Source organism: Artemia franciscana, chromosome 12 (genome assembly GCF_032884065.1).
Source record: "Artemia franciscana chromosome 12, ASM3288406v1, whole genome shotgun sequence".
In the NCBI taxonomy this organism is placed as follows: domain Eukaryota; kingdom Metazoa; phylum Arthropoda; class Branchiopoda; order Anostraca; family Artemiidae; genus Artemia; species Artemia franciscana.
The window spans coordinates 18,343,868-18,356,419 of NC_088874.1; the positions used below are offsets into that span (position 1 = coordinate 18,343,868).

General features: G+C 35.8%; 1 protein-coding gene across 1 annotated transcript in view; it reads left to right on the top strand.

The window, feature by feature from the left end:
• The window catches only part of LOC136033794 (alanine--tRNA ligase, cytoplasmic-like), an 89,012-nt gene that overhangs the window by 47,053 nt on the left and 29,407 nt on the right, over positions 1 to 12,552 (top strand). Inside the window, exons 9-11 of the mRNA XM_065714704.1 lie at positions 3,104 to 3,228; positions 7,852 to 8,005; positions 12,371 to 12,540. Of these exons, the coding sequence (XP_065570776.1) occupies positions 3,104 to 3,228; positions 7,852 to 8,005; positions 12,371 to 12,540 (449 nt within the window). The remainder of the gene's footprint in view (positions 1 to 3,103; positions 3,229 to 7,851; positions 8,006 to 12,370; positions 12,541 to 12,552) is intronic.

Genomic DNA, 12,552 nt, shown 5'->3' on the forward strand with positions numbered 1-12,552 from the left:
AGAGGTTAGGTTGGGTCTAGGCCATAAAAGGCTCGACTAGAAGACTAACTCTTACCAAGTTTGGACCCAATATTCTTATGTAATAATTATAATTATAATTTTGCCCGCCTATACAAGAAAAAAAAGAAGAAGAGTGGAGTAATACAAAAGAAGAAAAAAAAAACACTTCAGCACCAAAGAATAAAATTAAACTGTAATTTCTTCAATTGCATTCGTAGATTAGATGTAGAAGCAAAAACTTGAACAATGGTTCTAACTCCTTTTTTTCTGTATTTTATTTTTTAGCAGGTGGCACAAAGACAATTGGGTATATATTTAGAGATTTTGAAATGGATATGTTTTTCTCGTAGAACGGATAACGAACCAAAAACTTGAGGTATATGCAGTATACACACCTGAGCTTTAGTCTATCACTTTGCGTGAACCAGTCCCATAGCGGCGATACATGAAGCAGGCGAGGGAGAACTACCACTGCAAAAGCTGGGTAAGGATCTGCCTGTTCAAGCTGAATTTCATAGAGATAAGCTTGATCGTAAGCTTGAGATAAGCTTGTCTTGTTCAAATGCTGCTGATGATTTTATCAATTATTGGCTAACGAGAACTTCTGATATAACCGTACATTATTCCCAGGCTTTTCGAGAACTTTCCTGGAAAAATTTTCGTTCATTCAACCGTCATGCATGTAATATCACGGTTTTGGTGCTTGCTTGCTGAGGGACCAAGAACTCCGTTTTTTGTGTGTTAAATATCAGACAGATACATTCATATCGAGTTATCAGGCGGTCAATTTTCTCTTCTACATAAGCAGGGTTAAAGCTTAACGTCAACAGGTCATCAGCGTTTGAAAGCAGGCTGAGGCTGCTATATTGATTGATACAGATTGATACTAAGTCTTCCAGCAATATTTTATGATCACGGATGTTAGGGTATTAAACAGGAAAGGGCCGTTTATATCAATCATATAGGGTATTAAACAGGAAAGTTACAATTGAAATTGAATATTGTAAAAGTAGTAATGAAAAGAATTTAGGGAAACCCCTTCCTCCGTCACAGAGGTCGTATAAATCTCTGGCTTTATCTTTGAATCGATCTTGAAAAGGCACAACTAGCATAGTTGCTATTACTTTCGAGCACAGGGTTGGTTGATAGCTGATAGTCTCTTGTGCTAAATGTTCTGATAGCAAGGATTTAGCAGTTTTTTCCCTTTCCCCACTCTAAGATGGACAGATCGGTTGCTGATCCTAAAAGTCAACTTTAGGACAATACCTTAATTTCCCTACTTCAAGGTAAGGTAGGGAACATACGCATTTCTCTTTGGAATAAATGAGAATAATTGATTAATTCGCTGAAGGACCAGTCTGTGTCAACCTCAATCTTGAATTTCTTGACGGTATCTGCAGATACAGTTTCCTCAGATAAGCAGTTCCATGCTGTTAAATAGCCCTTACTGTCCACCAGTTGTTAATGGAAAGTCACTACCTCTTCAAGTAATTGCCCTGATGGCAGGATTTTGGACTCCTATCGCCCACCCCCATACGTCAGATCGGGTACAAACTCTCAAAAGGTAAAGCTACTAAGCTTATCTTACATTCCACCAACTTTGGTAGATATTCCACAAACCGTTGTGCTAAGTGTCTCAGAATGGGTACATCTCTGCTATTTATTCTGATGACATGAATTTAGGGACCTCTCTTCTTTCCCTCCCCACGAAGCCTGCGTTTGGTCTAAACAGACCTAACTAGGACCCTAGATCTGAACTTGAAAAATGCTTGGTTGATAAATCACCAAATGTTTTTGTAGGTGACAGTGCTACATGAACCTATGCCCTCCCCCTCACACAGAAGGTAAATTATGTCAGACAACCAAAAGGAGTAGCTCAAATACTTACTCTTACATCTCACCCACAGAGCTTAATTGAGATCTGGTTGATCCTTTTGGTACACGCTTCGGTGACAAAGACTCAGACCCCCCTCCCCCTGGCCCAGAGGACGAACCAGGTAAAGACCTGTCCACTACAACACCACACCCCCGCCCAATCCCTTCGACTAGATGTCCGACTTACGAGAGTTTAGGGATCCTTCCATCAAAAGGTTGAATCGAATTCTTATCACAGAAAAAATTTAACTAATACAATAGCGCCTACTTCCCACCAAGCGTCCTTATACTAGCTCAAACGATAGCTCAAATAGTAGTACAAAAGAGATACGGAATTATCGACGTCAACACTCGAGGAAATAATGTGTACCCTGCCCTAAACTTAACTAGGATGGTTTTGTTTTGCTTCTTGTTTCTACTACGTAGTAGACTAGAAAAAATATTTCTATTTGGCCTGGACAATTGCTGTAAATGCTGCCAATTTCAGACACAATCTATAATTTTTATCCATCTTCTACCTTTGCTAACTACAAAACTCTACCGCAACACTGTGCTCCGCTGCTTAATTATAATATAATATCCCAATTTGTGTAGGCTATACCAAAACTATAACTACTGAAAATGTGTTGAGTTGGCTTCTCTTTACTTTGATTTGTTCGCTGTAATTCGCTTCTACTCTTGTGACGGAGCACAAGGGAGTTACTCCACAAAAAGGAACCAGGGGCCAGAATCCCTCCCCCCACCCTATCCTCAGTTTAATAGCAGAATAGTCTGGATCTGACAAATTTTTTTCTGCAACAAGTTTGTTTTTCATATAGTCTTTGAAAACGGGATAGATAAATACCTAAAATTTAGATTCGGTAAAAACGTATATTTATTGTCTTTAAACAGAGATAATTTTCCAACGTATTGAAATTGATTGATGAATTGTTTGGTATGAAACAGGGGCAAAAAAAACTACAACCATCGAACGCGATTCTTGATACCAGCATTTTCTCAAAGTTACTTATTTGAAGTCGAAGGGATTTCAGGGAATAATTTGCCAGTGTCATGGCTTTTTGGAGGTGGCTAGGGCTTGAAGGTAACCCTTGCATGTTTCTATAACGCATGTTTTGCAGCTTATAAAAACTAAAAGGTTAAAAATTTTATTATTATAGGTTTCTTCTAGTCTTTTAAAAATAGGAAATGACCTGCTGTTATCTGATTTTCACTTATTTTTTTCCTGTAGGGAACATTGCATGGAGATTGTATGATACATACGGTTTTCCATTTGACCTAACCCAACTAATGTGTGAAGAACGGGGCCTAACTGTGGATCAAGCAGTCTATGAAGAATCCAAAAAAGAAGCTCAGGTAATCATTATTCGCTTTGCTTGCACTATGTGGGAAGTCCAATACCCAGGAGTTTGATTCGGGAGTGGGGGATGGGCTCTACCAACGAGTTGATATTTTTTACCATTAAATGTTTGAAAATTTTCCTCGCAATTTTCCAAGCGAAGATCAATATTCTAGTTATCTGTTATTTAGTATATGTTGGAATTTGGCCTGCACCGTTTCTTGCTTATAATGAGAAAAAACAAGGCATTTCAACTGAAAGTAAGGAACGATATTACAACTTAAAACGAAACTGAAATTATTCTGTATATGAGGGGGCTACCCCTTCCTTGACCCTCCCCCTTAACGCTAAAGTTTTAAAGTTAAAAAAATACTTCTGATTCAAATCCAACGGGCCTTGTGTTTCAGCAGTCTTTCTTAAAGAATTGTGACGAAAAGTCAAACTTTAGCGTAAAGAGTGAAGGTTGATAAAGGGGCAACCCCCTCATATACGGAATTATTTCTGTTCGTTTTAGGTTTTACGATTGCTCATTACTTTCAGTAAAAAAAAGTTTTTTATTTAACTTCTGATCGTTTTTTTTTCAATCTTGCCAGGAACTGACATTCCGCTCCCCCCGTTTAAAATTTTCCCCCAAATATGGCCGTATTTTTCCCATAAAAAATACTATATGTTAGCAATGAACAAATCGCGTAACTTTGCGCCCTATCCCCACGGACTATGGGAGCTGCTGGCACGTACGCAGGGGGGTGCCTTCGGGCCCGCCCCCCTCCCGAAATTTTATGAAATGTTTAATTTCCCCATGGTTTCTTTGGATTCGTGGCAAAAGTACGGCATTTATTAAGAATCTAGATACATGTGTGAAGCCTTTTTTGGGGGACATTACAGCATGCAATTATCCGGTCAAGTCACTGCCCAATTATTAACCCATTTTCTGTCTAACTTTTCACCCTCTTTGAAGTAATTAGCAATTGTACTGTTAATTTTTTTTAAAGAGAGTTTGCTTTCCAGAGCAAAATAGAATTATCTTTGATATTAGGGCGTTTGTCCCCCCTTTTCAGGATAAAGTACAGCTTTTAATGGATCAATTTCGGAAACTATCATTTTTCATTAAAATCTACGTTTTTGTAATAGAAGAACTACCCCCCCACAGCACCCATATTGCACTGTTAACTCTAAAATTTCTCTTTCAGTGGGATATAATAGAATAATCACTGGTTCTAAATCGCTATGAACATAATCTGAGCCTAAAACGTACTTTTGAGGCTTCAGTCTTCTTCCCCCCATCCGCTACAATGCTACAGATTAAAGTTAATCTGTATTTTCCGATATACGTGCTTTTTGCATTACTAAATAAAAAAAAAGGTGCTACTTTATATCTGCTGTTTCGAAGGTTTTGGCCACCCCGCAGAAAAAAAAATCCTGTGTACGTGCCTGGGGAGCTGTCATCCCCAAAGACATAGTTATTAATTTTTTCAACAACGCTGAGTTAAATGGCTAACTCAAGATTTTAATCACATGTCTTTGCGAAAAAATGGGCGTGGGAGAGGGACTAGTTGCTCTTCAACCTTTTTGGTCAAACAGTTCGTGGTAACGAACTGTAGTAAGGAGCGACCCGGCTCAATAATAACCGAAACTCTAAAAAATGGAATTTTGATACCAATAGTTACATCAAAAGAATTGCATTTTAATGCTGATTTGAATATATAAGTTTCATCAAGATCAGTTATACCCATCAAAAGTTACGAGCCTGAGAAAATTTGCCTCATTTTAGAAAATAGGGAGAAAAACCTCCTAAAAGTCATACAATCTTAACGAAAATCACACCATCAGATTCAGCGTATCAGAGGACCTTATTGTAGAAGTTTCAAGCTCCTATCTACAAAAATATGGAATTTTGCATTTTTTGCCAGAAGACAGATCATGGATGCGTGTTTATTTGGTTTTTTTTTAGTTTGTGTTTTTTTTTCCAGGGGTGATCGTATCGACTCAGTGGTCCTAGAATGTCGTGAGAGGGCTCATTCTAACGGAAATTAAAAGTTCTAGTGCCCTTTTTAAGTGACCAAAAAATTGGAGGGCCCCTCCCACGCTCATTTTTTCCCAAAAGTCACCGGATAGCCATTTTATTCACCATAGTCGAAAAACCTAATAACTATGTCTTTAGGGACGACTTACTCCTCCACAGGCCCCGTGGGAGGGACTACAAGTTACAAACTTTGACCTGTGTTTACATAAAGTAATGGTTACTGCGAAGTATAAAGACGTTTTCAGGGGGATTCTTTTGGTTTAGAGGGGAGAGTTGAGGGGGGGGGGGTTACGTGGGATGATATTTCCATGGAGAATCTTCTCATGAGGGAAGAGAATTTCAATGAAGGGGGCGCAGGATTTTCTAGCATTATTTGAAAAAACAATGAAAAAATAAATATGAAAAGTTTTTTTCTACTGAATGTAAGGAGCAGCATTAAAACTTAAAACGAACCAAAATTATTACCCATATGAGGGGTTTACCTCCTCGTTATACCTCACTCTTTACGCTGAAGTATTTTTAGTAATTTCAACTATTTATTCTACGGCCTTTGTGATTCAGAGGTCATTCTTAAGGAATTGGGACAAAATTTAAGCTTAAGTGTAAAGAGCGAGGTATCGACGAGGGTTGAACCCCCTCATATACGCAATAAAAACATAGGAATATAGAAGTTCGTTACGTAAGTTAATTCGTAAGTTACCTATATTTTTTACCAATGAAAATGTTTGTAAAAAATTAAAAGTTCTAGTTGCTTTTTTAAGTAATCAAAAAATTGGAGGGCAACTAGGCCTCCTCCCTCGCTCATTTTTTCTCAAAATCTTCCGATTAATTGCAATTAATTAATATGCATATTTCGTTTTAATTATTTATGTGTGGAGAGCCAAGATCAAAACTTGCATTAATTCAAAAACGTCCAGAAATTAAATAAAAAAAACAAGTTTTTTTAAATGAAAGTAAGGAGCAACATTAAAACTTAAAACGAACAGAAATTACTCTGTATATAAAAGGGGCTTTTCCTCCTCAACGCCCCGCTCTTTACGCTAAAGTTTCTTACTGTTTTAAAAATAGAGTTAAGAGAAAGAGTCAAACTTTAGCGTAAAGAGCAGGGCGTTGAGGAGGAAAAGCCCCTTTCATATACGGAGTAATTTCTGTTCGTTTTAAGTTTTAATGTTGCTCCTTAGTTTCATTTAAAAAAATCGTTTATTTTAATTTAATCACTCAAAAAAGCCACTGTAACTTACGATTTACGTTCGAATTAGCCGTTTCACGATCGTCTAGGACCCTTGGTACCATACGACCATCTCCCGCTTGAAAAACAAAAAGAGCAAAAAAAAAAATAACACAAATTCACATTTCTGTAGATAGGAGCTTGAAACCTCTAGAGTAGGTTCTATGAGATGCTGAATCTGATTGTGTGATTTTCAATAAGATTTCTTGACTTTTTGGGAGTGTTTTCCCCTTTTTCCAAAACCAGGCAAATTTTCTCAAGCGCGTAGCTTTTAATCGGTAACTTAGTTAATGAACTTAATAGTATATATAGAAACAGTACAGAAGGCTAATTCTTTGTTGTATTCACTGTTATCAAAATTCTGTTCTTTAGAGTTTCAGTTTCTGTTGGGCGGAGGCGTTCCTTACTTACAGCTCGTTACCGGGACTTGTTTGATTGAAGCACGTATTATTAGGCATTCTAATTACTTTTGATGATGGAAACCCAGGCTGGAACGTACTTATGTTTTTTTTTTAATTGTTCCCTTTATCAGATAGCTTAAATGTGCTAATGTCAAGATTATGGGAAAATGGTCATCTTCATCTCCTTACTCCTCCGCGTCCCACCTACCCAGCTCTAAATGAGTACATGGAGTAATGTACTATGGGAAAAACACTGGAAGCGTCGGATAACTTGCCCCCAACCACGCTTTGCATACCAGGCTGAAGGCAGTGAATCAGGAGGCCGGTACCTGCGCGACGCAGAAAATTGTTTTGCATGCGAAAAAGTTAAAAAGTTTTCAAGTGCTTGTTTCTGTCTGAATCTGAGTCCATGCTTTACTTGCATGCATGGAACAGTTCAGAAAAAAAAGATTGAAAACTCAAATTTCATAGAAAAAAAACTTATATTCAGAGCGGAATTTAAATGTTAATTTTAAAGAATTATTTCGTAGAAATTTAGAAAAGAAAGTGATAATTCCATAGAAGTTTACTTCTTGGAGCTAGGACAGTTTTGCCTCTGTTTTTACTATTTAGTAGATTCGGAAAAAATGATTTGTTCCTGGAAGATTCCTGGAAATTTTACTAACACCAGTGAAATTGTTCTTCTCCGTGTCATTGTCCCAAAAAAGCCTAAATTTAAATTCTATGTCATTTTTTGAGCTCTGCAAAAGCGATAAGAAAAGAGAGAAAATCAAATTCATCAAAGCTGTAATCTTGCTGTGCTCCACAATGAGGTTAATGCTTGTAACTCATTAAGTATTAGTTTGAATCTAAATTTATTCTGAGAACTTGCTTTTTGAAAAATTCTCGATCCCTCCTACGCTATATATGGGTTAGATTTTTGAGTCTCTGAAAAGGCTCAAATACGTTTCAAAATATTATTTCTCCTTTTAAATTCTGCGTTTTACAGCGGCTTTCTCAAGGTAAAGGCTCAGGCATCGAAGACACAATTAGTTTCGATGTCCACTCAATTACAGAACTTCAAGATAAGATGAAACTCCCTCCTACTGATGATTCCTCAAAATACAGTTATCAAGTCAGGGACAATGATGCTGGTGTCTATGGTAACGTTTTCTAGTCTCTCTTTCCTTCCTCCTCCCCTCTTTTTTTCTTTCGTATTTTTTTTCTTCCTTTCTTTATGTTATTTATTTGTTATGATTTCTAGACTTTATGCAATGCGATTGCCAGAGCTTTACTTCTTTACCACGATTTTTTTTTTTTACCTGAAATTTTAAGCAAACTCTTATAAATGAACTAGTAATTGTTAAATTTAAGTAAAAAACATTTTTTCTAACTCTCGTGTTCAAAAAGAAGAACTGTTTCAGTGAAGTGCTGAAGATAAGAGTTAGAAATTGAATTGCATATAAAGTGATTCAAAGAATTCTCTTTTTACTAAAATTTCCTTTTTTTAAGTATCTACTTTAAATTTTGCAATTTCGATGCCCCTCTCCTCTGTCTGAAAGGAAATGCTGATTGACTTCATATGTCTTTGTTTGTATTGAGCTAAAAAACTTCATCAAAAACAGTTTGAAAGAAAAGTAAAAAGCAACGTCTTAATTTAAACTTAGCAGAAATTGATAGTACAATAACTCAAACTTAAAATAAGCAGAAAAATATCAAAGAAGAAATGAAACCTAAAACCAACAGAAATTAAAATGTGTAATTCAGTCAAACTTAAAACGATCCGAAATTACTATGAAAAAATAAATAAAACCTAATATAAATAGATAGTATCACAAATAAGAGTAGGGTTATCGCCTCCTCCAACGCTCTAAAAGCTCGGGTTTCATTCTTTTACTAAAAAGGAAACGAACAAGCAAGATCTTAAAACTATATACATTTCTGACTTTCAGTTTAGTTTTACTGTTCTGAACGACATTTTTTTGACATTATTTTTCCTTTTTGTTCCTTTTTTTTTGAAGCCGAAACAAAAAATTTAAAATCCTAGTGGATAATTTTTGAAGACATCTGTTTAGTTGGCGAAGAAATCTTTACAATTGGCTCATCCAATTTTTTAATCGGCTCTGTAATTTTAAGTCGTATTCATTTTAATTCCTGTTAGTTTCACGTATCTTTTATTCAACTATATTAATAATAATTATTTTCCTTTCTAGAAAAAGAAGAAGTAAATATTACTTATTGTATTATTTTATTCTTACTCGTTTTAGGTTTGGCTTTTCTCTGAAACACTTTTTTCATGAACCTTTATAAGAAATGTCTTAATTGATATAGTTTCATTTTATGTTGATTTCAGGATTATTTGGTTGTTGTTTTAAGCTTTGCTTAGGTTTTTTAAGCTTTGCTGCTTAACAACGAGTAATTTTATTTAAATTGGCAGAGGATTAGGTACAGATGGACTAAGTCACTTTGCGCTGAGTAGGAAACAAGCTCGTTTTGCGTTGAGTCAGGACCGAGTCAGTGATTGACTAGTTTTTGCTTGGATTGCCTCGTTTTCACACCGTGACGGCAAAATTTCACACCCTGGATTGTTTTTACACTGAATCAGGACTTGGTCTATTTTGCGCCTATTCTGGACTTATCTTGTTTTTGCACCGAATCAATCTCCATCCATGTAAAAAATTCTGCATTTTGCACTTACTTCATTTCTGTATCGAACCAGTTTGTAGCATGGACTTAATTTGTTTTGGCACGAAGTGAAGACTTGTCTTATTTTGCACCAAGTGTTGACCGACCAAATTTCTGCCCTCCAATCATGGCAGTTGTTCCGGTTTAAGAAAGTTACAAACGTCTGCCTTTCTACTAAGAACTTGGTGGTGGAGAGAAGGGGGCTTAGGGTGGAAAAGGTGAAGACCTCTGGACTCAATTTCCACATCAGATAGTGCACTGGGCTCTCGCCAAACCACATTTTTAAGTAAAGTCAGACTTTCTGCCAATTAAAAAAAAAAAAGGTCAGACATTTTGAGAGAAGTCAGAAAAAGTCAGATTTTTCTCCTTGTAGGCAAAGAAACTACTTGAAATAGATCAGAAATCTGTGTTTCTGGTAACAAAAGTTGCACTATATTGTTTTCTATCTTTTCTTGCTTCTATTCATTAGCAAAATTGATTGTCTTTTTTCTTCTTTTTTTTTTTTTGTCAATTCGTTACTTATGGCTGATAGAATCTTTCGTTGTTTCATGACAAGACGGTCGCTGTTTTAGTAATCTTGATTAATTACTTCTTCAGGGGATAACAATCTAGAGCAAAGGACTTTGGCAAATGCCAGACAGACTTGGGCTTTGCTCAGTGACGGTTCTTGCCTCTCTTGTACCCAGGGCAAAATCTTGATTAGCGCCCTCTCTCCTGTCTACCACAAAGCTGTCACGCTAAATTCTAACAAAATTTCCATTTATTAACACAATTATTCTTGCTTTATTGATTGATTAATTATCTATTATTTGATTATTTTTTTTTCAAATTTGTAATTTTAGTTATTTAATTATTATTGATTATTTTAATTTAATTACTTTAATTATTTTTTTTAATTCATTTTTTTTAATCAGTTAATACTTTATTAGTTATTATCATTTATTAACTGTGCATTTTGCTTTATTTTAAAACAAAATATAATTCCAAAAATTGGAAAATGATTACAACCTTTAGATTATTTACATGAAAATTTGCGCCCCTAAAACTTATGCGCCCGAGGCAAGTGCCCCCTCTGCCCCTTCTCTAAAACTAACTCTGGCTTGGTTAAATGGATTCCTAAAGTATTCTGAATCTGAGCAGCTTATCCTAGTTGATGCTAGGCTCTTGATCAGCTCAACGCAGCCCAGAAACACTTTTTGAAGGACGTCCCTTCTCATTCGCAATCCATGACGAAGTCGAATGGCTATAAAAAAAATGAGACACTCGTAATGGGAAATGAAAAAAATGGTACATGCGGAAAGATTTGCTGGCAAACTTTTTTTCGGTTAGTCGTCTCATTTACCAAAGTCTTCATAAGTTTCACTAGTGCATTTTGGGCTGAAAAGACTTTTGGTCCAAATGATGTTTAACAAGATCTATTGCCAAATACTAGTTGTGATGGGAAGATGCATGAAGCCAGAAGTTTTAATCGACATGAGAAGAAAGAATGCTATTGAAACAAGCCTTTTAATGAAAGCGACTCCTACCTACCTTTTGGAATGTGTAAGCTTGTGACGGGGTATTTGACGTTATGAAAGATTCGAGCAAAGTAGACGTGATACACTTCAGGTCAAATGCACAAGATGTTGATGATGCCACATAAATGGAAATTACTTCAAGGAAATTCAATTTTTTAAGGAAATTAAATTTTTGAGGAAATTACCTTTGGATTAGGGATCGCTGTTAAAATAGTGTCATTGCTTCAAGTCAGAGAACAGAAACTAGTAAAAATTTATGTCTTTAAAAAATTGCCTTATTTACGCCCTTTTAATATTCTATAGACAGTGTCCGCGATGATTTGAGGGTTTTAAAGTTAGACATGGATCATTTTCCTGCCAATAAAATAATTTTAACCGACCCACGATCGGGAATTATTCTGTAACACTTTTGCTTCAGATTCAGCAATGAACAGCTATGTTTCAGCCTGGCAAAAAAAAAATCTTGAACAGGAGCGAGCAAATATCAAAGGATGGGAAGCTTTACTAAGAAATCTTTACTAAAGTTCCCATTTCAGATATTTGCTGTCAAAGAAAACCAAAGGATAAGCAGTGTTTTCGCAAGCATTACTAAAGACCTTTTTTCATAATATGTCTTTTTTTCTCGTTATTGTGTTTTATTTTTTCTATTATTATATTGCAAATAAATAAAAAAAGGAAAAAAAATGGCGATTTGGCACTATGCTGACAATGAAAGCAGACGAAGCAAGCAAAATCTTTCATAGTATTGGATAAGCTACAGTCTCTGAAGCTAATCTAGAAGCTACTGGTCAATGTCTTCTGACACATTGAACTTAATTTTTTCTTCGACAGAAAGCATTTTATCAGATTTTTTGTCAAAATTTCTAACCGAGAAAATCATGTATTTTGAAAATTTTATTGGTGGCCACCCTATACTAGTCTAAACTCCTTAAATAATTTCGGCTTCTTTAAGTTGCAACGAGCCCACCTTTTCTACTGCAATAAGTATAAGATGCATCTGTGAACAATATACAATATGTATAATTTGTGGCGCTTCTCATAGGGGCTCCCTTAGTCATGCTTTCACTAGTACTTGAAAAGTACTAATTTATTTAATTTCCGATAAAATGAGTTTCCTCCCAAGATTCTTCGAGCAATCATTCTATACAAAGTGACTGGGGAAAAATATACAAAAGAAGAATAATGCCTGAAGGCTCATTGGTCTTAATTAAATCAGTCCCACTGCTTTAAATCTAATAATTAAGACGATTTCATTGAATTTTTAGTATATTCCAGTATGTAAGCTGTAGGTTAACTTTAAAGGGAACTTGTTTTTTTTCTTTTTAGAATTCGGGTCTTGCACTGCAAAAGTAGTCGCTTTGCGAGCAAATAAACAGTTTGTTAATGAGGTCACGAGTGGAGAAGAATGCGGAGTGCTTCTAGACCGAACTTGTTTTTATGCTGAAGCTGGTGGACAGATTTACGATACGGGGTTTATTACAAAACAGGAAGATGACGTAAATATATAT